At 40.6% G+C, this 27,552-nt stretch overlaps 1 protein-coding gene across 1 annotated transcript in view; it reads right to left on the bottom strand.

The window, feature by feature from the left end:
* rttn (rotatin) overlaps positions 1-27,552 on the bottom strand; it is a gene marked incomplete at its 5' end in the record, with an annotated part of 60,888 nt that extends 33,336 nt beyond the window's left edge. Inside the window, 27 exons of the mRNA XM_080020392.1 lie at positions 145-311; positions 2,359-2,515; positions 4,141-4,383; positions 8,067-8,258; positions 8,351-8,416; positions 8,543-8,639; positions 9,739-9,856; positions 10,620-10,705; positions 11,580-11,679; positions 11,789-11,951; positions 12,960-13,099; positions 13,593-13,709; positions 14,636-14,758; positions 15,135-15,261; positions 16,008-16,120; positions 19,006-19,218; positions 19,397-19,564; positions 20,422-20,537; positions 21,345-21,517; positions 21,700-21,868; positions 23,007-23,157; positions 25,039-25,153; positions 25,271-25,361; positions 26,003-26,098; positions 26,300-26,462; positions 27,240-27,427; positions 27,522-27,552. Coding sequence (XP_079876518.1) covers positions 145-311; positions 2,359-2,515; positions 4,141-4,383; positions 8,067-8,258; positions 8,351-8,416; positions 8,543-8,639; positions 9,739-9,856; positions 10,620-10,705; positions 11,580-11,679; positions 11,789-11,951; positions 12,960-13,099; positions 13,593-13,709; positions 14,636-14,758; positions 15,135-15,261; positions 16,008-16,120; positions 19,006-19,218; positions 19,397-19,564; positions 20,422-20,537; positions 21,345-21,517; positions 21,700-21,868; positions 23,007-23,157; positions 25,039-25,153; positions 25,271-25,361; positions 26,003-26,098; positions 26,300-26,462; positions 27,240-27,427; positions 27,522-27,552 — 3,683 coding nt within the window. The remainder of the gene's footprint in view (positions 1-144; positions 312-2,358; positions 2,516-4,140; positions 4,384-8,066; positions 8,259-8,350; positions 8,417-8,542; positions 8,640-9,738; positions 9,857-10,619; positions 10,706-11,579; positions 11,680-11,788; positions 11,952-12,959; positions 13,100-13,592; positions 13,710-14,635; positions 14,759-15,134; positions 15,262-16,007; positions 16,121-19,005; positions 19,219-19,396; positions 19,565-20,421; positions 20,538-21,344; positions 21,518-21,699; positions 21,869-23,006; positions 23,158-25,038; positions 25,154-25,270; positions 25,362-26,002; positions 26,099-26,299; positions 26,463-27,239; positions 27,428-27,521) is intronic.

Raw genomic sequence — 27,552 nt, 5'->3', positions numbered from 1 at the left:
AGGGTAAACCCAGATGTTGGGGAAAACAATTTTTCTTTCAGAATCCTGGTACGAAAAACAGATTATCCTATGGACCTACCACTTTAACATATATTTTGCATGCGTTCATGCGTGCCGCCCACGTATCCATGTATGGAAGCTTACCTGTCTGTGGTATTTTCAAGGCGGTGCAGTAAGGCTGTAAAGAAGCTGGTGACTTCTCTCTGCAGCCTCTGTGTGAGCCGGCTCCTCATCTCCTCAGGTCCTCCCTGGCTGTGATTGGCCGTCTGGGTCTCCACACCAAGCAGGTAATCCACGAGGGACACAGTGTCCTGGATGGACAGAGGGGTTGGAGAGTGGACACATAAATAAGTGATGGAGGCACAATGTCTTTTGAGAGAACAGCAGGCACAATCATTTTGTAGATATTTTGTTTGTACTAAGGGGCTCAGGAAAGGTCAAATACCAAAAATCAGCAACTTGCTATGAATGTTCAAATGTAAATTTCAAACTTTCCATGTATCAACAGAAAAACTTTTTTACAAATACTTTCATGTATGTATGATACCGGTTTCTAAACAATATTTTTGTTTTCTGTTCCTTGCTTAAAAAAAAAAAAAAAAAAAAAAAAAAAGGGAAATAATTGGCATGACAGATGTGCTCTTACTGTATAAACCTTTGGTCATACATTTGGCACTGAAGAAATAAACTAGTTATACATCAAATTTTGGGATAAATTGCCAGCAAATGTTTAAAAATTATTCAATGCAATTCAGTCAGTAGCACAATTATATTTTAATACCCAGTCGTATACATATAAGTATGGCTCAGCGATATATCAATAGAATATCAATAGTATAGTATAATATAGTTAAACATAGTCTTTAAGACTATATTTCAGTAAAGAAATGCAACTTTTTAAAATTAATATACCTTTCTAATCAATGCTTCTACTTGTTTGGTCAGAATTTCCATGTTACTAATTATTGATTCTCAAATATTTCTTGTGTGTAAATATCGAATTAAAGCGAATTAAACCCTGAAGCATCGCCAAATCTATAAATATCATGTATTCTTCAAAAAACATTCCGACACTTGATTTTGTCAACATCGCCCAGCCCACAATGGAAGGCAAATAATAACATATAAAATCAGACAATAACATGTATGTGCAACAACAATCTTCACGAGTAATTAACAAGCACACGGGTGAATGCGCGCAAACACAAAACTCACTTTCTGCCCCTTCAGACACCCTTCCCATAACTCACATAGGATCCATCACTGCACAGCGCACACAAAATAGTTAGTTAATGTGAGTGTGGAGAGACAGATGCTGCTGAAACAGCTCAGTAATTACAGAGAAGTTGGAGCAGCTCACCCCTACCAGGCATTCGATCAGAGTCTGTTTTAGCCTCCGGGGGGGGGGGGCACTATTGTTTACACACATTAATGAGAAAACCAAGGTGAGACTGATTAAATCCTAAAAGTAGCTCTGCTAACTAAGAGAGGGCTGCGATTTTTCCTCCTCAGGCAAAATAGGAATCCGGCTTTGTTTAAGAGCGAGGGAATAATCTCCGCTGTGGGTCTGAGGCGATGCCACTGCAATGCTCCATTTTCTGCTGTAATGAGACAGTAATATGTTTGGCTTGTTGGGCCACGTGTGTGAATTAAGCACTCGTTAATTACGCCGCGCAAGCCTTCGCGTTGAGACGAGTTAACTCTTGACGATATAAGGCGCAAACGGAGCTGCAGAGACTTCAAATGCAAACCCACCCACCCACACACCCACACACCCACACACCCACACACCCACACACACACTCTGATGGTCTTGTAATTGAAGAGATTGAGAGTGAAGGCAGACGGACCCCACCACCAACAATGGAAACAGCGTATAGAGGAGGAGAATTTTACCACTCGGTAATGCGGGTCTTATATTCGGGTCAAATGACAAATGCCGGTCGGTCGGTTTGCATAAAATCAAACCGGCGTAGGCTCGTACACCAGACCAGACCAGAGTGCACGCATAATGCAAATACATTGTATGGCTGTTTAAAAAAAAAAAAAAGGGAATGTAAAAAATTTAAATGTAAAACTTCCCCCCCCCCCCCCCCCCCCCTTTTTTTTTTTTTTTTTTTTTTTTTTTTTATAAACAAAATAATCTTACAGATTACCACTTTAACAATTCCAACTAAGGCAAATCAAATTGGCGGTTACGATCAAATTAAAGTAGGATATCAGAGGATTATTTTAAGTGTAAAATTTCTAATAAAAATATCCCTAACATTTACCCTCTTAAAATGAGAAAAGTTAGGTAGTGATTTTGTGATACTGGAGCGTGGGCTTCTCCATGAAGTGAAAGCTGTCTGTCCTTACTTGGTTGAGGAGCAGCTCCAGTATCCAGCGGAGGTCCTCGTCTTTCGCGTCAGGCATGGATTCAGAATGCATTTGTTGGAAGTGGACGCTCAGGAAGGCGACAATGTCCAGCAACAACTTCTCATCCTTCAAGCACGCAGGACGCACCTGGAGAAACCTAAAGACATTAAGTTTAGAGAAGTTACGCCACAGGATGGTGAGAAACGGGCTCTAGTGAGATAAAAATGAATGAACTCCAGGTTCGGAAAGGAAGAAATCCGCCCCCAGTATTTCGAGTGAACCATCTAGATTTGCTAATTAGCATAACCTAGACATATGGCAATATGGGAGAGCCGCTACTTAATGAACCTTGTCCACCTCCGAGTTAACGTCATCAATTAAGCACACTTGTTACTAATGAAGTTTATAGATGGTATTTAACAGACCTATTCTACTGGCAGTAGTTGCAATTCGCTGAAGTTAGCAATTTATTTCAAAAATACCTGTAGCGCTTAATGTACTAAGAATCATACGACTACAGCTTCCCACAGGATGTTCAGAGACTGTGGTGGGTGGATGGCGGACCATCTAGAGGGGTCTGGGGACCTTTTTTTTTTTTTTAATGCAGCTAAATGCATCAACCTGGTGCACTTTGAGGTGGAAATGGAAAGTCAGGAGTCACATTTATTTTACTATGGAAAAACTCCTATTCAGGATCAAGTTAAGTATCAGTCTAATACATTAATGAGAAATTTATAATTTATAATTTAGTGTAGATAGCCTTAACAATAAAAATGAGTATTTAACTTTGTGTATCTAGCAACCAGTGAAGGTAAAAAAAAAAAAAAAATCTTATCTTTCTAACCCTTAGTGACATGGGGTTAAAACAACTCCCGATTACAACTCAAAATACAGCGAAGGTCTGAGGCATTTTAATCCTTTTTGGCAAAAAATAGGGAGACATCCTCCCTCGCCTCTTGGGACGCTTTAATACTTTGACCAGCGAAGAGCAAAACAAGAGCCTGTAACGTTTAATAGGCCTCTAGAGTCGTGTCAATTCTTATATGAGGTGATGCCGCTTTTGGCCCACTTAAGCGCGCTCGAATTTCAGTATTAGGCCTTTCAGAATGAAATGAGGAGAATTAATAGGCCCCCCCTTCACATTGAGTTTTTCTACTCTATAGCAGTTATGGCTGACTCTGCTCACTGGGCAATGACACAAGAAGGCTTTTATCTCTTAAAAAGGGAGAAAGCCTCAAGTGAATTTAAACAAGGCTCGCACTGTACGTTTTAAAACGGCATTAATCGCTGCCATAAACACTTCCCAGAAATCGCCAATTTATTCCAAAAAGGTTACCGCTCTGGGTGCATATGTATATGAACTTGAAACAGCCTCTAAGGAGCTGAAAGTGGAAATGAATCTAGAGCTGTCACAATTAGTACGTATCCTCCTGATGCAGTTATTCCAGCGGATTGCGATATTTTTTGTACAATTCCATCCAAAGTTAAGGGGAATATTGAGTCAATATTAGAAATGCTACAATAAATAGACAAGAGTATTCTATTGGGTCGAGGAAAATGTATTGTCTTCCTAAGTTGTTATGTTCCAAACTTAAATGCAAATAATTGGCTCTCCTGCAATAGGTATAAATGTATTATTGAGAGTTTTATTTTATGCCGCTATGATATTGGCATATATTGAACAAATAAAAAGGAAAATTCAATATTTTGTTGACAATTGATTAAACTAAATCTCATGATTGGGACAGCTCCAAATGAAATTACACTTAAAATAGGTAATACCTCGTTATGGCCCCTTGCCAAGAGAGGGAGCGCAGGACATCTGTGCAGCGGGGGGCTTGGGCGGGGCCAGAGCCCAGCCTGTCAATCAGCAGGTAGAGTTGGAGCCTACTGAGGGCGGTCCTCACAGAGCCGTGCCCTGCGGCCAGGACGATGGCCTGGATGCAGTCCTGCAGCCCGGCGGAGAGGTGAGATGTCCGTACTGATAGAACCTGTGCTTCAGAAAGCCGCAGGACACTGTGGAAGCTGGAAAAGTAATTGATAAAAAATAATAATAATAATGAATATAAAATCTAATTGAAATAAAGAAAAATTGGAAAAGGTTCACTTCATGAGTAACAGTCTCTGAGACGTAATCGATGGCCTCACTGACACCAAGCAAACTTTTCAGCGGCTGTCTCAGATGTCAAGTCTCTCACTAAGCATCAAGGCGCTTTTGTTGTTTACATGCAAGCGGCAACTTTGACTCATCCGATCTCAAAGAGGAGACGACAAGGACAAAGGGTCTGTTGAAGGTGTGTTGTGAGAGCTGCAGGCAGCATGGTGAGCCTCCTACCCAAACACAAGAGCTTGTCAGAGCTAATTAAAGGTTACAACTGAACTTGACATTATATGAGGCCCATTTCCCCGACATGTAGTGCCAAGGATACCTAAAATGTCATGAAAAGTCATGAGATGCACTGCTAAGGTTATTTATGCTAATGACTGTAATTTGAACGTTTTTATCAAATGCGGAAGCATAAATATTGATTTTATGTTAACATGCTCCCCTGAACAACAAAGCATCAGCTGTCATTTGAGAAACCCAAAATATATTCGATAAATAACAGGGCTCCCTACTGAGAATTTTAGGAGCACCAGCACAAAATTTAGGAGCACCACTTAAATAGGCATGCAATGCAACACACTCGTATTGTTTTGATTTTAACTGTATAAAGCCTGGTTTATAGTCGTCATAGCCGTAGCGTTGTTTAGTGCGCGCGCCATAAATGACCTCAACGCGGCGCTCCCGACACCGCCGCTCTGCGATTGTGCGTGAGGTCGCACACCTCCCAATTTTTGGAACTCCGCGCTGTGTGCTTCAGGCAATTCAAACTGGACACGTCCGAAGGAAGGTTGTGCAAAGAGGTCCACTTTCAGTTTTCCCTGGTGGTTTGTGCACAGCACCCCCTGTCTATAAGGAGAACTTCGCCACGGCATCTACGCTTGTGTTCTCTCGTGAGCCACATGCGTGGGTTTGCAGCGACTATAACAGAGCCTCAACTGATAAATGCTTTGGTAATAAATAGACAATTTACAGAAATAACAATTTGCTGTTTTATTTTAAAGGAAAAAGTCACAATGTTGAAGTAGTGCTTTTACAGAAAGCAAATGTAAATATAAGGTATGTCAGTACATTAGTGTCATTAACAACCATGATGAGAGCCTCATGCAAAAGCAGCACTGTGTAACTTTTGGTATTTGGGCCCCTACAGTTTTTGAGTGCCATTGCACTTTTACACCACTGTTGTAAAACCTTGATCCACTGTCCGAAAATCATTTATTTTATCAGACAAATTTAAACCTTATGGTTAGACTTCAATAACAGTCTGTGTTACAAACACAAATATAATGTACACATAGGTTACAGCGCCCCTTGCACGGACCTCGCCGCTTCACGGCTCCTGCAGAGCCCTGGGGAGAGAGGGCGCGGGGATAAATTTTACCTGACAAAAAAAAAATAATCCATCAAGTACGTAGTGCCGTTAAGCGTAATGCACTTTTCCGCCGGTTTCTAACCTGAATACCAAAGTTACATAGTGCAAGAATAGACGTTCAGGGGGGTGCGTGGGAATGAAGGAGGTGCCATCTCCATATTACAAGTCACAAGTGGTTTTTTTGTAATGTTATATTCTAAAATAACATGATTTTTTAAATGCTTAAAATTCCTACCGCAATTTGAAAACCACAGCTATATGGCAGGGGCGTGATGTGCACAACCCCCTGTGGAACAATTCATCTCAATATCGTGTTTCACAGGCACTCTTCTCCCAGTGATGTTGTTGTGTGGAATCAATCTGCATTGTGCGTAAAAATCCTTTGCTACGATTAAGCTGGTTAAAACCTTGCACAACACACTCATCCGTTTGCATTAGGTCACATTATGAGTAAATGAAGATGGATGAAACGCAAGATGGCACGCTTACTAAACTCCAAACCACAAACTGTCATCGGAGAAAACATTATCTTGGGGTGGTCATTCGTGCAAGAGGTGACCACTCATCAAGATCATTAAGTTAGTTTGTCGTTGTGAAGTTTGACACCTTCAGCGATCTACGCCTCGCTCACCTTATCCATATGTGAAGCCAGATAGTTAAGTAAATGGGGACATTTTAAAAGCACCTGACTATGATGTGATTTTAAAACCATCTGACTACTATGATCACTTTACTATTTAATTGCAGTGGTGGAAAGTAACCAAGTACGTTGTTATTGTACATTAATGCATTTTTCCTAGGAACCATAGGATTCATTTTTCCAACAATCCATATCCTTGTAAATTACAATGACATTGCCTTAATTATTTGTTGTACATTGTAACCAGGACATACATAAATAAAATAATTTATTCATACCAGGGAGGACATTTTTCAGAAAAGGGTACAGTATAGTGGAGTCATTCTGTGTCAGGGTATTTGTACATTCACTTATATAAAATGTCTATGGTTGTGTGACCCTTTTTTTGATGATGCAAAAACAGGCTCATTCCCTGTGCCACAAGTCTAAGCCTAATGTGGGGACGACTATTGCTACCTTTATAACATATTTAAAACAAGAAATATTTGAGAGATTATCACCAATCCATAGTAATGTGGATATTACGACCAAGCAGTTAGAGGCATGGACTCATCATTAAGGCCTGCCCAAAAAATCCGGAACACAAAAATGGTGATAACCAGTTTAACGGTCAAACTCCACAATTCAGTACGTTTACAGTGTTTTTTACTTGTTTTCAGCAATGGTTTCCTACCATGTATATTGTGTTTAGAAACAAATCACTGAATTAACATTACAGGGACTTTAAAGACAGTATTTAAGCTGTTAAGCCCAACAGACCCTGTACCCGGTCAACGGCCCACTCTGTGTTTGACAAGCTCTCACAAGCTTTGTTTTATATTATTTGGTTATTACCGGAAACTAGACTTCCAGACGAAGCCGTAGCTGAAAACCATGTGATACTAGCTCGCTGAGGAGCGGCACAACACAGCTCCAAATCTGAATCCTTTTGACAAAGGTAAATGGGCATGACTATTTTCAAATGGGTTCAGTGAGCACTCTCATCGAGATATTTGAATGAAATTGGGCTCATTAGAACCGCAAGAGCCTCACCTTAACAGCCATGCCTGACATTATGTCAGTTACATACTCATAGCATATGTTAGCTTCAGAGCCCTAAACAGCAGGCAGTGAAAGTATGTTATTTATTTTTTCTTTCCCCTATTTCTGAACACTGTGGTACCTAAACAGTCATGGAATTGTAGACATTGTATGGCTACAAAGCTGAAACTCTTGTGAATCCAAAGAGCCTAATTTCATTAATGTGTGATGACTTGGCCTCATAGTGACCATTTCAATGTGATGACAGCATTTGTTGTTAACCTTACTGTATAAAATGAGCTATTGTGACTTCCAGGCTAATCACAGACTAATGAAACTCTAGACCCAGGATCTAGACACCCCCAAGACCATCCAGAAAATGTATGGGATGTCCAGGTTGATGATTCCTTAGGGTCTTAGTTTTCTGATGGTGTTAAGCACTTGTACCGTATGTGGCACCGACTGATGACCCACACCCCCTGCCCAAGGAAGTGGCTCTGAGCTGACAGATTAACTTTCATGGTATAAAATGAAATACCAAAAATCCCAGACGATATCTTGTAGAGTCTTACTCATTGATGTCACTGTGGAAGCCCTGTAGCTCCTCCAGCAGCTTGTCCAGTCCTGAATACCAGGCGGTGTTCCAGGCCAGCTGGAGGGCCTGGCGGGCAGGAGCCAGGGTCAGGAGGTCAGCGACGGAGGGCACGACACAGCAATACGGGCTCACAGCGTGGTGCGTCACAGGATGGAACGGGATGTTGTACCTGGAAAAAAAAATTTAAAAAAAATTGTAGGAAATGGAATTTTTTTACCGCAAATCAGTAAAACTGCGACGGGTGGATTTATCACGTCTTACCTCCGTGTAACTGATGGTGGCAACGAGAATGTTGCAAGAGCCACATCTGTGTTGGATTTCTCCGACCTGAATTATACAAAAATACAAAGTACAAACAAAGTATAAGTGATATGGATGCATATGTTTTCAGTTCCACATCATCAAATCAAATGCAAATACAAAAATAATAATAATAATAAAATAAAAACTCACCACGCTTCAACTCTGGCAATCTCGTCAAAAAGCAGCAAACACAGGAGAGCAGCAGTCTCACTTCCGTTGCCTTTGTTTTCCTTCACTATGAAAGAGGCTAGAAACAAGAGCACAACAGTCTATGGATATATTTAACACAGGCTAAGCTTGTAGACTTCCCTTCAGAAGTAACTAACAACCAGAGGTGGAGCGTCTATAAAAGAACCAGAAGTTAAAAAGGATGCGACAATAATTGCAACGTGGCACTGACTTTGACTGACTGATTTAAAAGAGACCCTCATATACACACAAACAACCATATTACAGGGTTTGTTTACATGGAGTGCTAATTGGTTGGAGAAAATTTTGGACACTGAGCTCTTCGATAAAATAAGCAACAACAAGGCTGTTAATAGTCTAAGGCTGTTAACCTAGTATAACATAACACAATATAATATAATATAATATAAAATTAATAAAGTGGCAATCCGTAAGATTATTTTGTTAAAAAAAAAAATCTTATTCAAAAAGTTATTTTAGCTAGTCATTCAATATATTTGCGTTATGTAAGATCTCCTCTATATGTCATTTCCATTGTTTGTGGCAGGGTCCGCATCTCCCAGCGAAATGGAAGAATCGGTCACACATAAGACAGGAAAGGCAGCTGTGGTGAAGTTGTAGGCAGTAAACTATTGATACGAATGAACATTGACAAAAAAGAAAAGGAACCCTCGAATGAGACAATATCCCCACCACTCAAGTGACCAAGAAAAAAAAAAAAGAAAAATCAATCATTCAGAAAAAAGTGACAGTCAGTCTCCTTTACAGAAATCCATGACAATAGCTGGGGGGGAGAAAAAAAAAAAAAGAAAAAAAAATATCACACAAAATTTAAGACCACTTGAATATGGAAAGTTCTAAAAATAAATGTACATCAAAGACACTAAAAATACATACATGAAAAATATTAAAGTGAGAAAATATTGGATATGGACATTCCAAGGAGAGTTGAGAGCCAAACAACATGGCCACGTTAAGTGATAAACAACATTGGATTGACATCATTAGCGATGAGCTGCATCCTAAGTAACACGCCACTTAGGGGTGCGAAAAAATAGTTTGGGGCCTTCCGTCAGCGACTGACGCATTGCTTTTGTTTTTTTCACCCACGGGCCAGACAACAATGTGTGACTTAACGAGACGACTCATGAACGTACCTCTAAGCAGTGTGAGGAGCAGGGGGGATCGCGCCGCAAGGCCGTGCCTCAGGGAAGGATCGGCGTATGCCAGCTTCCTCAGGATAGAGAAACAAGGCTCCAACAGTCCGTCCAGGCCCTGGGGACGACACGCAACGCGCGCTACGTTTAATTGCCAGGAAAACATGAGCACAGGCAACTACGTTCAGATCTCTCACATTCCCTCGACGTATACGTTGTAACCTTGCAGAGCGACAACCAGCATATGGTTGAAAAAGCACGACCTGCAGCCACTCATCTGCCGCACCACTTAGCAGTTTTAACAATAAAACGAAAATGTCGGGTCAAAAATGATCCGACTTCTATAGGTTTGTAATTCCTTCGGAATTTCTGGAATTTTATAAGGTCAAAATATTTTTGGGTCGAATAATAAATAAATACAGCAACACTTGAGTCATTTTTGACCAGAGCACGCTTTCTAGGGTTAACTCTGATCTCTGCAGCCCTGTTTGTCACCTCTACGTGGGCAGCTGTGCCAAACCATTACCCCCATTAGCAGCTTCTTCTCCTTCTCGCCCCGGGAGTGACGAGCAGACGGGTGGAACAAGAGGGCGAAAATGGCAGCTGACCAGCACTGTCTGACATGATTAACAAGAGGCCATTTCGTCCTTCACTCACACACGCCTCTGTAGGCCCTCACTGCATTCGCTGGAAAACGTGCATAAGTATTTATATGAATAAGCCAGCACAACGAGTGTTCACGTGCCAAACTAACATGCGTAAACACAAACTAGTCTCACTAACGCACACAAAAAATTACACTTAAGCAACCAAATTAAGCATAAGTACAAGCACTTCGCCAATGCCGTTTTGTGTGTGGATTTATTTTTTTTTTGTTTTACCTTGTTGCCATTTACACTCTCGATAATGAAAGAGATGACTTTGTCTGTTATGCCAAGATTCTTCAGCACCAGGTGCATTGTTGTGTCTGAGGGGAAATAAGAGAGCCATTCAATATGCCGACAATAAACATTTGCATACGCCTCAAGTATTTACTTTTTTCCCCTGTTTGTCCAAAACATATGGCCGTGGGAAGACAAACAAATTGCAGCTTTCGCAAGGGCATAGATTTGTGAGCAAACGGGGAGCCTATACTTTTGAAGTTGTACTTTGTTTGAGGGTTGACAATAATGGGACGAAATATCATTGTGCTTTTTATTTTTTTACATTAACTATATGAAAGATGGGAATAGATTCCAATGTTCAGCTTTTCAACTTCACCAGGATCCTATCTACTGCGTCTTGTGCTTCAGGGACAGGAGGAATGGTAGAGATAAGCCTAGCCAGCCTCGCTACCAAGTGGGTAGTTACAGAGCATAAAAATAAAATAAATAAATAAATGGTTTTAGATGGCAGCAATGTATGGTTTGGGTAGAAGTCAAGAAGAATGGGACCAACAATGAATTTGTACTCAACTCTCTACTGTGTGTGCAACTATAGCAGGGACTCCCAACTTTCTTGCCTCAAAGACCCCTAACCCAGTTAAATCTGAGACCCCCTATTCAAAGACGTATTTATTAGTGGTTATTAGTGTTTTTTCTTAATTTCTTTGTCTGAATTGACATATAGTCATGGGTTTTGTTACAATTTATATTTGAACACTTGACACTGGTGGATCTTTGAACCAATATCTGACTATTAGGAAATTTCATCCAAGGCCTCATGACCCCTTTGCGGGTTCTGGCTGGCGACCCCCCATGGGGGCCTGGCACCCCGGGTTGAAAATCACTGATCTATGGGACCTGAAAGGGATAAAGCACAGCTATGCAGCAGATTGGAAGATATTACTGATCATACGTGACCTTGGAGCACGACAGCCATCTGTTCAGCGGCAGACCTTCTGAGTGACAGATCTACCGTGTCACAAGATAGGACGCCAAACAGCTTCTCCACCGATTCCACCTATCCAGCACGTAGATGATCCATGAGCATAACACAGATGAAATACACGCATCAAATTCAACGTATGCCATGTCGAGTATGGTAAATAGACTGAAATACACTGCTGAACCTTGAGGAAGGACTTTCTGCTGGTGTCCAAGGTGATGTCCAGGCTGCTCCTGAGGCAGTAGAGGGTGGGGATGGAGGACAGCATCACTTGATCCAGGACCGGTCTGGAGCCCCCACAGCTGCTGAGGTGGGGCATGATGTGTTGCACTGCTGCAGCTCTCACCCTGGTGTAGGATTCAGGAAAACATTGCAGTAAATCAAAAATGGACTAACAGTTTTTTCTCTATTCCTAGCTTAAGATAAGGTAACACTTTATTAATCCCTGGGGCTGTAATTCATGTGACAGTAGCAGAAGTTAGTGTAGAACAGAATGGTGCAGTGAAAAAAATAGATACAAATAAAATTAAATAGAGTATATGTACAAATTTATAAACAGACATTAACGGGTAGTAGCACTATACTAACCGGTAAGCCCAATATGGGCAGGTGATGGTTATGCTAAAGTAAAGTTGTAAAGTAAGTAGTAAAGTAGTATACAGTCACTGTATGGTAGAATTATGGCTGTGAAAAATGAATGCAATCTTCCATCATAATAATACAAACAACTATTAATTAACAACTACTATAAATTAGACATATAGAATTGCTTTCCTTTATCTTCTATTGTAAAAAACTATTTACTTATAAAGAAAAAAGTTTATTTTTGGCAGTTATTTAAAAAAAAAAAAAAAAAAAAACAGAACAAAAGACATTAAAAAAAATAGAACAATGGAAAATAAGAAATGAATCGCTTAAACCGGAGTGACTCATATTGCGAACAATCCAGCAATCCAGTCCACAAGACTCTACCGAACACATGGCTCCTGGCTAATAGCTAATGTTAATTTACTGCCTACAGCTCATCAATATTCAGACTTCAAAGTGAGACTGAAAATATTTTTTTGTTTTCATGAGAACTCTGCAGAGACCCCAGATGAGCACATCACCTGATGGCAGCAGACACTGGTAATGTGTCCATCACAAGTCTTGCAAAGCAAAATATTCTGACTCACAGACGTTTGTCTGCTTCCCATAAAGCCTCCGAGACCAAATGTCAAATTCATCAAACTGCTCTCAGAAGAAAAGCATACAGTGCCTCCGCAGATATTTGACACAAAACCACAAAAAACAAACATGTTAAAAAAATTATGAATAAACAAACCTAAAAATCACAACATGGAGCCCAGACTCACGTGTGCTGCTTAGTGAAAAGGAGTCGGAGCGCAGCTCTCAGCTTGGCCGTGTTTGGCAAGACGTCGTCTCTCGCAGGGTCGGACGCTTCGCTTATCAGCAAGACACATTTTCCCAGTGAGTCCTCAGTGCCTGCGTATCCCTGCAATACAGATACAAAAATACATACATAGTTATACAGTTTTCAGACTGCCTTGGCAAACAACGGGTAAAACGGGAAATTCCACCTAAGCAGCGTAACAGTGAAAAAATATGCATTACTCTGCGCACGGGGGGGGGTTTCATTTTGCCTTTTGTTGACACTACAAGCCTCTTTCTGAATGACCTCGCTGAATTAAATTGCTCTTGACAACCTTAGTCAAAACCCATGTATATGCATGGGAATTCTCCCTGCTTTCCGGTGCCTCAAACAATGAATAAAAGCTTGTTTACCCCCAACAAAAAAAAATTGTACAGTATCACAGAGAATTAATAAATCTGGCTGGTATCACATTAAGTGGCCTTGTGGTGGGAGAGTGCTAAAAATGTATTTTTATCATTTTATGTTGATTGTGGAAAACTGTAACAAGTATTTTTTCTCATTAATGGAAAGTAATAAATATATTAGTTTTCCCTAACAAATACAACGGAGGCACCTGTAGTATGGGTATGACCGGGTACAGCGCCTTGCTAAATCGGTCCCAGGTTGATGCCGTCATCATCAATCGCCCCTTGAGGAGGAAGAGCAGGATATCCTTGGCGGAGCTGTTCACCTATGGATCAAACATAAACTGCTGAACCCAGAGTGGCACACAAAGCTTTTTATGGTGGGTAATATATGTGTCAAACAAGAGTAAACCTCCAACAGAACATTGTGTCGGGGACTCATGACAGTTTAGCGTGACCTGTTAAACTTGATAAACTTGAACTTAAACATGATGTATAGACCGGTTACATCAACAGCCTTTTAGGAATCGAGTGTGCAAAACTACGTTGTGCTAAATTCTGACTATACTGACAGCAAAGGAGCATTAAAGCACGTCCTTCAAGTTCAAAATAAATCAAATGTCCACCACCCCATAGCTCTATCTGCCTTGTCCTTCAAATCTTGCAGCTTCAGTGGAGAGTGGGTACAAGAGGGACCGAGGTGTTTCAAAACCGTATGTAGGCAACATTGGGAATCAGGGTAGATATAATCTTTTATAACAACAGAAATGGCAGTTAGCAGAAGAACTTGACTAAATTTGACAAAATCGATAAATTAAATCAACAAAATGTTTATATTGAAATTAAGCATCATAAATTCAAATGTAATACTGTTTAATGACGATGAAGATCAAATAAAAGATAATTACATTACATTTAGCAGACGCTTTTATCCAAAGCGACTTACAATTATTCAAACACGACGGATGCAGCCATCAGGAGCAATTAGGGGTTAAGTGTCTTGCTTAAGGACACTACAGCATGCTAGCAGGAGGAGCCTGGGATCGAACCAGCAACCTTTAGATTACTAGACGACCAGCTCTACCTCCTGAGCTACAATCAGATAGTAAGTTAAGATAGTAAGATAAGATAGTACTTTATTAGTACTGCGAGGGAATTTCTGGAATTTAAGCTAGCTGTAGTAGCTACAGCTTACTACAGCTTTATATACATACACAGATGCATATGCTTGCATGCATGGATTGCTGCACACCTTCTCTGCTGAATCCTGGAGGCCAAAGGCAGTGATTTCATACAGCACCTTGTGGTGCAGCAGGAAATGGACACCGCCGCAGGGCGCCGCTGTCCGTGGCGCATTATGAATTCCGAGGCAGTCCTAAAAGCATTAATTATCATCACTACATAGTCACACAAAAGCACATCCTCAATTTATCCCTACCTCCTGTTTTAATGTTACCAAAACGCTTCTTTATTTTATTAACAAAGTCTACAAAGCGCTGAATGCTCATATTCCTTTAAATGAGAGTGTAACCGACTAATATTTACAAAAAAAATTGATCATTGCATGTGGCAATCCCAACATATCTGTGGTTTATGAACTATATTTGTTCACTTCTACAACTATAATGAATCGTTTACATCATTGTATGATATATAACATTATGGACGTGTTAGTGCGCCCTCCGTAGACGGCCCTGAACCCGCACAATCATTAATCACTGCCTTTGCTGCAAGAGCCATCCAGCCCTGACCTTAACCAGGCTTAGAGTGCACGTGTAGGCCTCTGTCTTGACAGAGAGCATGGGATGGGCCAGCAGCTTGAGGAGAACTTTCTGGCTCTCAGCCAGGAGGAGTGGACTGGGCTGATCGAACCTCCATCTAATCAAAAAAAACAAGAAAAGCGAATAAAGATAGACCGAAATCACAAATCAGTCTAAACTTTTAATGTCTGCAAACCTCATGGCGTAAAACATCCAGCAAAAAGATTTTAATTTGTAAATGACTTGATATATACACAGAGTTGAAAGGGTTTATGTAAAGCAAACTCATTTAAATTGTTGGGTGTGTCTTCCTAATTTGACACTGTGATCTAATCGGCTGGATGTAAATGAGTATCTGATGACATCGTGAAAATCTGAAAAAGAAAAGGCTGCATTCCATTAGTAGTCAGAACAAGGTAGTTCCGAGTCTGTCGTCTCCACCTCAAAGCTAAATGTGTTCTTTGTCTCTGTTTGGGAAAACATGGCTTGTGAATTCGAGCAGCCCCTGCAAAGTTAGGCTTTCAAATAAAAATCTAAAGGGAACTTGGTTCACAGTGTTTGCCAGCATGTTGCTCTGTTGCTGTATGTCAGGTCATTCATCTCAGCAAAGTCAGGCCCGAGTGATCTGACCCAAAATTCCGACTTGGAATTCCTTCGCACCTTTCCAAGTAGGAGGCCGGAATTTTCCAGGTTCCGACTCCCATGTGCAATGCAGCAAAAGATCGACTAAGATCCAATTAACTAGAGGGCACTCTTAAAAAGAAAAAGAAAAAACGAAATATAGATGAAGTTATATAAGTGATGGCATGAAATATTGGTCTTTGAATTTAGAAAAGATAATTAGAAAACACATCAACATCTCACAGGTAAGAGCAGATGTGGATGCATTCTTTCACGATGGCTGAGTGCTGGTGATATGGAAGGCCATCTATGGCGAGGTCCGCCAGCTCCAATAACTCCAGCCAGTTCTTCTCCCCCTGCTGAGAAGTCACGAAAAAATAGTCTGTTATTGGCTTAAAGCAGGGTGGTCTAGAGAGCGGTCGGTCTTTATACAAGCAGAGTCGCAGGTTCACACCTGCAGTAGCGGCACTGAGCAAGACAATAGACCTAGTTGAGCCAGGATCGCTGCCAAGGACTGACCCTGCACTATGCAGTGTGTAGCGATATTGTAGTAATATAAATATGAACAGAGTCGTTAAATCTTGAGGTGCAGGGTATGAAATCTGCATGTTTAATGTGTGGCCAGGTTCTCGAAGGCTTAAAATTATTATTGCCACACACGATAACAGCAACTTATTTTTACGTTGTTAATGGTGAACTATAGTGAAAATCTACCTCTAAAATCAGAAACGCGTAGCTATGCTGTACAGTACATTACTATGCTTTACTATACTGACCTCATCAGTAAAAAATTGTAATCCTTAAAGTAGTAATCCATAAGATTACTTTGTTAAATTAAAATACATATTTCATATACAGTATATCCCATATCAGGGATCCAAGTGCGGCCAATCTTGACTGACCAACCAGTCAAGTGTGACTAAACATATTCATTGGTCGCACCAGTGCACCTGAAATTTAGCAGGTCTGATAAAAAAGATATACGTATATATGGATAAAATATTTTTCAACAACATTTGCCTTTAAACAATTATTATAAACAAAACGTATTTTCTGTAATTATTTGGTCAGACTGTAGCAGGATTTTAGCTACATCTTGCACATGTGCTTTGCATGTCTGTGTGAGCGTGTGTATGTGTGAGAGCTCGCCCTGTAATCCTTCCCCATTCCTTGCACTGGAACGTGGCCGGCAGAGCAGCCCCCCCCCTCGCAGCGTTTTAGTGCCAGGCAACAGCAAACAGAAGCCGTGAGGAGGCCGAAATGATAATAAAATTGAACACGGCTTAAAATATAGCCAAAGAAGAGCTAACTTTTACTAAATTACTAAATTTAAGTCCCAGATCCTTATGAATATATATATTTTTTTGCTTACTGGGTCTACCAATACCAGTATCGGGCCCGATAATGTGCTCATGTACTCGTACATAATGCTCCGATACTCAAATCTGACCAACGTAACTAAATATAGTCGCATAGTTGACGCTCAAAAACAGAGAGCGAAAGAAAGAAAATGTCAGCTGTTAAGAGGTTTAAAAATCACTCATTTGAATATTAGGAGCCTTGTGCCTAAAATTGACCTTTGTTTATGGGTTGTCCTACACAAGCCTAAAATATCACACTGACACTTGGCTCAACAGTAATATCCCAAGTAATTAAATATATCTCACAAATTATGTTCTATACAGATCTGATAGGTGCTTCAGGGGTGGGGGTGTGGCTATATATATATATAAATGTTTCCTTCGAGCTTGTATCTGAGTTAATCATACCCACTGTGTAGCCTCTTCATTTGAATGTGTTTTTTGTTAAAGTCTTACTAGTCACTTAGTCACTTCATGCAAATAAATGTTTAACTATTGGTAGCATATATGGGGACACGGACCAAAGGCACCCAGGGTTGGGTACCGACCAACCCGGTATTAAGGCAGTAGTAATGATAAGCGCCGACGTTACCGGTCCTGTCAATGTATTGGAGAAATTAAGAAAATGTACTTTCAATTTATTAAGGCTAAACCCGTTTTTAACTTGCAATAGGATAAAGAATTTGTCTAAAAAAAAAAAAAGGAGGCGGCTCCCTTTGCCTAGCTCTCACACACGCACAAGGAGACTCTGCTCTGAGTGAGTGACAATGGCACGGCGAGCACAGATTGAGTCCCGATCGCCCTCTATCCCTGCATAATGCGGAAAAACATAAAAGCAGTGTTAATTCTCTTCTTATTTAAAAAAATAATAATTAAAAATTAAAAAGAACCGACAAGAGTACTGTTAAAGTACCGGAGCATTAAACAGTGTCTGTAAGAGTAGTAGGACTGTGAGAACCTTAATCCCTACTCATGCCCCGTCTCAAAACTGTTTTTAGTTGGTTTCTTTTGGAGGAAAGGGGAGCAGCACTCCGTGACCAGGACACACACATATAAAAATATATTTATGGTTCCACTTAATTATAATTCCTCATTGACATGGTATCCCTCTGCATTTTTATAAGCTTCCATCTGTTTTATCCTGTTATTGTCATGTAAATTAAACGTACAAGTAAGTAGGTATAGTAAACTTGTGATTTTAAGAGCCCTAAGCAATTCTGGGACAAAATCAAAACCATTATTAATACATCAGCTAAACACTCAATTAATCAAATAAGAGTCACCAATTCAATATTACATGGCTCTTGATCAATACTGCTCAAGCACTGAATTAGCATTTCTCCTCTGTCTGTTCTATCTTATTACCCGACTCTTACCTGACAACTGGCTGTCTTAGTAATGTTTCACCTCGCTGCAGTTATTTAATCTTCGGAAAATATTACCGACTGAAGTTCAGAATGCCATTATTGATTTAAATGTGTACAGTGGTGCTGGACTTGATGGTTTAGAAAACAGGTTTATTATACTAGCTTCACAAATTCTTATGTGAGGACCAGCTATCTGGAAATATGCAAGCATTACTCCACTCCATAAATACAGCGATATACTTGACCTTAACAATTATACACCTATATTCATTTTCTGTTCAATTGCTGAAGCCTTCGAAAAAAATGATTTACAATCAACTTTAACATTATCTCAGTGCCACCAATGTAAAAAGTTAGTCTGAAGCCCTGCATATTTGTTTAGCTGTCACTTTGTTAGAAACAGGCATTCAATATATGCCGTTTTCATTGTTGGCAGCAGGTTCTCGGAAATAACGCACTGGTCCATAATGCACAGAAAGTGAAAGGCAGCCTGAAGTAGGATGCTGCTTGTACCTCGTCCTGCATCTCCTTGAGAAAGCTGCAAGTGGATTCCATCCAGAGGGCGGCGCGTGTCACCCTCCTGTAGAGATCATGGCCGTCTGGGTTCACCTGCTCCAAGTAGGCCACCGCCGTCTCTTGCAAGCTGGGAAACGTGTTTCCCAGAGCAGCATCCAGGCACAGGTGAAAAACAGCTGTTGTCATGTTGTCTGGAAGATTATCATGGGCCTAAAAGATGAATATCAGAAACCTTATTGTCAAATTTAAAATGAATATGGACAATAATTGGAACACATTTAATATAAAATGAATTCTAGGTGAGGGAAAGCCAGGAGGGACTGGAAAAGGGTAGAAGTATTCAAGCACAAACCCACCAACATACTTTCCGTCAAAAGCAAATACAAACCTTCTCAGGTGGGAGAACAGTCTGGAGCATTCTGATGGTCAATATGGCTGTGCCCATGTAGGCCATTCTGTGGTGGACCAGGGAGCTTTGGGCACTATCAGCTGAACAGCTCTGGTGGTAGATCAGAATGTCCCCTAATAGGCCCATACAGGTCTGCAGTTTTTCTTTCTACAGCAGAAAAGCACAGACAGACACAAAAATATTAACATCCGCAGAGACACACACACACACACACACACACACACACACACACACACACACACACACACACACACACACACACACACACGACTGGCTGGAATCCAAGAGAAAATTGTTAGTTCCATGGGTTGGGGGTTGAATCTAATCAGATTTAAGGGTTATTTTGGGACTAGATACGGATCCACCCCATCTCTGTATGAATAAATTGGAACAATCTATTCTCAGCTACTTTGTTCTTGGGGCGGAAATGTGAACAATGGGCAACTGCCACCAGCAGGGGGCAGTAAATATCTTTCACAGGGCTTTGCTGTTAAGGAAGCTGATGGGTCCCAGTAGGAAAACCACTAGGTCTGGCTCAACAGTGCTGCTCTCCATATAAAGATGACAAAATAGTTCTCAGCCCATGGAGCTCTGGGCATGTATTAAACAGTGAAGGGGCCAATGGGGCTTGGGTTTGACAATTGTATAAATCCCCCTTCAGAGAAACAGACTAGTGTTAGTCAAGTAAGATGACAAACGATCCTGCATCCTAAAAAAAAAAAAAAAGAACTACTTAAACACAGAGCACGTGTGGAGACTCCACACATAATAAACAACCACAATTACTGTAACTTGATGAAGTGATGGTACGGAGAAAAGGTGGGTGTGTACGCGTGAAAGGATCTTTCTAAGCTTGTATAATTAATTTGGTTCAATAACACGGCCCACAGTTCTCCTTGACAGGCGAGTACCAAACGCCTATGTGGCCGGAAGCCGCACCCCCCCCACTGAAGTGCCTCCATTCATCTACATAAGAGCTTGTCGTCAGTTGTGTTTCCACTTGCCAGCTCCATCCCCACCAGGCTGCCGTCCTCCCAGACCAGCTCCGACACGCTGTCCCCGAGCAGAAGGACGGCGTCACACAACAGCTCAAGAACACGCCGGAACCCATGCATAGCCTCTGTGAAAAAAATAGAGGGAGAAAAAGGGAGGGAGGAAAAATAAATTCTAAAACTGGACCAAAGAACGAGTGCTAAAACAAATTTGGCACACATGATTAAAGAGGATTGGTTGGGACAATTCCAATAGCTAACCTCAATTCCACCTCAAAATGAGTGTCAACTCAAAAAATATGACACAAAATGTTCCATTTCCTGTTGCAGTTCCGTGAGTTAACTTTATTCTGCCAGAAAATAAGATATTACTTTATTGAAGGGGCTTCTTATTCACTCTAAGATGGTGGTGGGATGTTTTCATCCATCCAAGGGTGGTGTTTGTGAATGTTCATCCATATAAACAGTTTACTGACCGCAACTCACTTCGCTGCTTTATCAAATTCACCATGGTTCCCTGATCAGTGAATTTTTGTCGGGAAAGGTGGACCCCACCACCATAAAAACAGCATATAGGGACGCATGCAAAATTAAAAAACATTGAATATCTGTTACCTATGAAGGGGAAGGTAAATAAATATGGAATAAATATCAAATAGGTAAAAATATAAAATATAAAAAAAATCCTCGGGGAAAATTCAGGAATTCGACCTTCCGTTCAGTTAAAAACAAACAAGTGCAACCATCTCCTGCCACGTCTCATGCTACATCCTGGTTGCCCTATTAAAATCCCGGGGCAACTGTGACCACCATACAAAGCCACAAAAAGTGCACAATTTACAATTGAGGATTATTACCAGTGAAATGCTCATAATAACCATTAAAATATTTTTCCACATACAGTACTTCGAGAAAGCATCCAAATCACATCGTACCCGTCTTAAGAAGCGGTATGGCACACCCCAATACGGCAATGGTGAACTGAGCCAAACTGAGCTGCTGCAACTGGAGCTCCAGCATGTCTTCTTCACCAAGGTCGGGCAGCTCCAAGGGGGGCACGTTGGCAGGTGACACCTGGGCCACTGTCGCACCTCCATGGGAGCTGCCGCTGGAAAGATCACAGTAATGTCAACACAAGTCAAATGTGTTGTTGTGGTCCCCCATCATGCAAGGGATTTACATTCAGGCCCACATTCAAAGGATAATTTGATCATAAGATGGACAGAATAACATTGCATGGTCAAAAAGAAGTTCAAAATTGGATCCTGAAACTCGTTTATGCATATTCACCTGTTGGAGGCTACGTCTCCGTCCTGGCCGTCCCCCCTGGCTCTTTGGCTCGTGCGTCCCAATACAGAAGGCCGAGGAGAGCACTCCGTCCCTGGGGACGAGACCTGAGAACGCTGTGCCCCCAGCACCTCCTGGGAGTACGACAGTGATGAATTCTGGGAGACTGCATCTACACATTCAAGACAAAACAAGTACACAGAGAGAGAGGGAGAAAGAGAGAGAGAGAGAGAGAGAATGGCATCTTTCTTCAAGATATGCAAATCAAAAACTGATTTTGCACGTAATTTGCAACACAATTCTCCAGAGCATAAAGCAGAGCAAAGATAAAATATAGTACTGTTAACATTCTCACAATATGAGAAATTAATCAGTAGCACCTCGCTGTGGCAATGAAAGTTTTAGAATATAGAAGTATATATTGTTTGTAAGTTTTCTTAGAACTCAAAACCTTTGAGTAGATAACAGAGTTCGACATATTCAGAAGCCTAATCAGGGTGTCTGCAGGTATATTACATACTTTTTATGACATTTAAGACTACTCTCTAATATTCAATAAAGTATTGCAGATAAGAATAAAGGTAAATACATTTGCAGGGCAGAAAGCAAGGTAACGAATTAGGTACTGAAATAAATCTTTACCATTACTTTATCCCACAGAACTCAAGACAGGTAAGTACGAGGATTTTCTTTGATTTAGGTACCTATTAGACCCAGCTGTAGACTTAGCGTTTTATAACATCAGAAACGGGAAGTTGACAAATTTTGACAAAAATAAATATGTGGATACATAAAATTGTTGAATGTTGAGATTAAGACCTCATGGATTCAAATGTAAGACTAGTAAATGACTTTCAAGATGTTATAATTGTCAAAGTGAATGGATGACATTTTAAGATTTTTGAAAAGGACCTACAGACACCCTGATAATGCTTAAGAAAGTCATTGTTAGATCTCACTTGGGAATTGTGTGTAAATAAATATTTGATAGCAATTCCCTGAACTGAGACACAAACATAAAAATGTACATTAGTTCTGGTTCACCATCTAATTTAAATATGGCAATGGATATTCCCCTCATCTGATTAAATAAATCAGTGCTTCAACACTATAAGCCATGAATAATATTATAATATAATAAATGTACCATGATGGAGCACATGCGCTCCTCCCGGTAGGGCATCACATTCAACAGTAGTAAGTTTGCATTCGGGAAGGGGAAGAAGGAAAAAAAAAAAAAAAAAAAAGGCACTTAAACACCTTAAAAGAAGACTGCACTTCGGGCCCAAAGAACTGAAAAGAAATTGCACCTTGCTTGGTCGAGTAGAAGCCAGGGTCTTGATGAAAACACAGTCTGCTCCTTAGCCCCACACAGAGTTGCCGGAGGCATGCAAGAGCCTGCAGCCAGAGGAAACCTGCCTCACCTTCGCCTGAACTCAGCCTCAAGAGGGACAGAAGGTTCTGGAAACAAGAGGGCAAGATCAGAGCGATGAGAGGATCTTTCCCCAAAAGGTTTTGTGATCGGTGATGTAAAGACAAAAACAAAACAAAAACAAGCGGTTTAAAGAGATGAAGTATTTTAGTAATCACCAATAAACAAGTGTCACATCATTGAGTATGTATAGGTCATGTTGAGGCTCAAGAAAATGTTTATAAAAATACAAATGGGTGGTGGGGCTCCGAAGAGGGGCTCTCTCTTTAATAGAGAGCCTGAATCTCGGACAGTGATGGAGAAGTTGTCATTAGGCCAACTAAGTAAAAGGGCACCAGGAATTGGATTATCGGAGCAGCAATTTGTTCCAAGTTCAAATCTCCTGCCCTCTGTCGGTAATGATGCCATGTCTCGAAACGAAAGTCCTTTAATTTATCTAATTAGCCCTATCCAGTAACAGGAGGGCTAAGTCAGAACAGTTAAAAAGACACAGGAAAGAAAATTACTCTCTCATAAGTATTTCCTTGCGCTGAGTGACAGCATGCTAAATAAAAACCTCTCCCCGCTCTCATAGGGCTGCAAAACTACGCATCATTTTGCTAAAATCCATGTATTAAAACCCCTAAAAAGGTCAGAGGTGCACTTCATTTTGAAATTATTTTCACCATAATACTAAAAAGGAAGAGCTCATGCAGCGGATAGAATTACTGTTAACATCAGGAGAGAGCCATGTCAAATTTAACAAATTTGACAAACAAATAACCAATACTAGGTTTTGGTTATTTGGACAGAAGACAACTTTGCATTTGCAAAACTGCAACAGGTGACAAATATAAGCTAATGTTTGATGATATGCAACAATTACTTTTCAGTGCCATATAAACATGTTTTAATTTACTGAGAACTTCCTGTTTGGATAATTTGGACATAGATTTGTCTTATTGAAGGGTAAAACAGTTGTGGCAGTTGAGCGCCGAAAAGGGAACAGCTTTACCTATTACACCTATCAGGGGGACTGTGGTTCATTTCTAGTTCATAAAGGGCCTGGAAAATAAACCAAATAACCAATCCTATAAACAGCAGCAAGACTTGAATGTCTAAATGGACCCATTTGGTTCTTTGAACCCACTGCAACTCCCACATTACGACTTTGACCTGCTAAATTACAGCAATGAAAAGGGCAAGGTATCTTGAAGGCCAGAGGAACACTGAGGATAGTGGTCGCTACTGACTATAAATTGAACCCAGATTAACTGCAACAATTATATCCAAAAAAGTCAAAAAGGAAGTATGCAAAACTTTTTTAATTTTTTCCCCACTCTGGTACTGCATGACTGTTTTAAAATTCAGCATTTTAGAAGGCAGAATACCACGACCCACTTTGTGGCAGTGTCAAATAAGGTGTTTTAGCAATTCTCTTCCCATGAGGTCAGAGACTCAGAGACTCCCATGAGGATCCTCCTTAGAGTTAAAAATCGAAGATAAAAAATGGGAGACAATTTGTTTACAATGTTTTGAATACCATGGCAAATTGGTCATATATTTTCAGCAAATAGACAGAAAGTAATTTCAATGAGTAGAAAATCCAATCCAATCTACATAATAAGGTTGTAAAAAAAGTTCACATTTGCAATATTACACCGGGTAAAAATTTGAGTTTCATACATGCATGTTTTACCCTTCAAAGACTCATATTTAGCATCTGTATGTGTCTACAAGAGTGTGTTAGTGAGTAAATTATGAAAAACATGAATGTATCCCGCTTCTTTGTTTATTCATAGCTTTGTGTTGAGAAGTGCAGATACTTAATGCTCTGAATACTAACAGAATTTCAGAAAATATGATTATTCTGGCCATATAGCTCTGTGCTAAATGAGGACCTTCATCAGCGTCTTTTCATGTAAGGATACCTGCACTATACGAGGCCTTTGCAGGAAGATCTCAGCGGGAAAATCCTGCAGGATGACATCACGCAGAAGTTCACAAGTGGTCCGCACTACACTTGTATTGTTACTCCGTAGAGAGCTGTTTTAAAAAAGAATAGACGCGAATGAGACAGTTACATATGGTATATTTGTGCATTATAAAGCTATATAGAGAAAAGAGAAGACAAATCTATATTGTAATTAATTAATCCCCCACCTTTCATTGGATGCAAGTATATGCCTGTCTGTGGTGGTCAACGTCAGCCACGGAAATGTAGAAAACTTCAGACACTTCACAGCCTCACAAACTGAAGATGGAAAACATGGACAAGACATAAAACACCTGACAATGCATTTGCCGATAAAAATCATGCGTCACAAGACATGACATGAAATGTGTTAATGTGCAGCAAGTGCAAGACCGCGCCGAAGCACAAGTAACTCGATCATATGAAAAAGAAAAGCGTCGACACAAATATCGCTGCCTAGTTTTCAGTATGACAAGAAAAGCCAGCAGTGGGAGGAAACGGATTTACATTGTTCATTTTGCACATTTTTATTTAAAGAATGGTGTTCAGAAGTTTCTTACAGTTTGTAGTTCTGCCATTCAAAAATAATCTTCAATACTCTGCTTAGGTTTAATGTGAAATTTGTTCAAATACAAACAATACTACAGGAACAGTATTGTAGGTCATTCATATTTCATTAATAAATAAACTTGTGGTTAACTCGGCAATTAACAGTTATAAGGTCAAAGTGTCTCATACTGTCCCCCTGATCTCATACATACTAAATGAAGAGAGAAAAAACTGTGGTACATACCGTTACAACCCAAATTTCGAAGCATGTCGTCATATAAATTGCGAGACATGACGCCCAGCCCTCTAATAACACATTAGAGAGCACGGTATAAAATTTTAGGGTTTATGTAGAGTATGCTTAAAAATACCTGCTATTTTCTGAGGTGGGGCATCTGTGTGCCCTTGCCTGCTCCTCTCAAAATAACCAATTTGTGGAGAATTCTCTTCTGGTGGAGCTGGAGAGACTACAACAAGATGGAGAAAACATTATACAACAAAATATATATATAAAAATATACAACTGCCTCAAGATGTTTTGTTAAATTCTTCCCCCGAAAAAATGTAACTAAATCATGACTGATATGTCGTTATTGTCGATGGCACAAACTCTCTAAACACAAAGAAAGGTTTGTCTTAGGTTGCAGAACCTGCTGCCGTGGCAACACGCTGCGCATGCGAGAAGATGGCTGGGAGCCGTTCTGGTAAATGGAACAGCTGGTCCAGGGTGCCATCGATGACAGCACGCAGCCTGGGTTCCACGTTAGGAGACAGCTGGGTAAGGAACTCCACCGCCCCGACGTCTCTCAGCATCTGGGCTGCGCTGGGATGCTTTGGAGACATCAAGTCAGTCATGAATTCAACAAGAGAGGATTCCTACTTTTGGTCACTGCTCTGAAACTACAGAGGATTTATAGCAAAGTAGCGAGATATATTAATATTTTTGGATACGCCGACATCGTCTTTCCTTTGGTTGGCTGGTTTTGATTTGAAAAGTTTTAATGTGGTGCTCAGAATGAAACAGTGGTGAAAAGTCACAAAGTAGTTTCTGCCTGTTTTTATGTAAATGTGAAGTATATTCAGATTCAGGGACTTTTCCTCCACTACACTTTAACGCAAATATCTATCCTTTATACACCACTCCATTTCTAATACAGTGGCATTTCTCACGTTTATTTTGTTTTTAAAAATTATCAAATCAACATATACATATATATGTATGTACGTATATATATATATATACACACAAATACAATGTGAATTAAGCAAGTTTTGTCATAAAAACTCCTGACAAAACTCCCCAAATTCACAGTTTTTGTTGCAACATTGCTCACATTGGCTCCAATTTCCCTTTAAATCTGGTGGATCTGCAAAAGCACTGATCTGCAGGGGGTGGAGGTGCAGGGGGTGGGGTGAGTGGGTCTACGCTGTGTTATGGTATAGCGGGGCACTGGCCACGACGATTACTTTTACTGTTAATACTTTAAGAAGACTCAAATATATACTTTTACATTAGTATCAAGTTCAATAGGGTACGTTCTCTTTTACTGGGGTGTCAAAGAGTGTCGTGTGACACTCGTCCTTTCGCTCCACCTCCCACAACCACACCTCCGACAGCGTGCCGAGCAGCCCCAGGACCTCGTCCTGCAGGGGGACCTCGGGGAAGTTGAACCACTCCAGCAGCACCACGAACAGCCTCCTCTCCTGGACCAGGTCGGCCACGGAGAGCAGGGAGCGCTCCAACTTGGAGACGACGCTCCCCATGGCTCGGACTCTGATCTCCACCAGGGAATGACCTGGTTGAAAACACAGTTCGAAAGTTGTTGTTTTTTTTTTTATATATTCCCTTCTTTCTTTCTTTCTTTCTCTTTTCAACGTTGCCTCGCGTACCTATCTTCTTTATGAGGTGGGAAAGGTCCAT

The sequence above is a fragment of the Zeus faber genome (genome assembly GCF_960531495.2).
Source record: "Zeus faber genome assembly, chromosome: 19".
NCBI lineage: Eukaryota > Metazoa > Chordata > Actinopteri > Zeiformes > Zeidae > Zeus > Zeus faber.
This window is presented reverse-complemented; position numbering and strand designations above follow the sequence as displayed.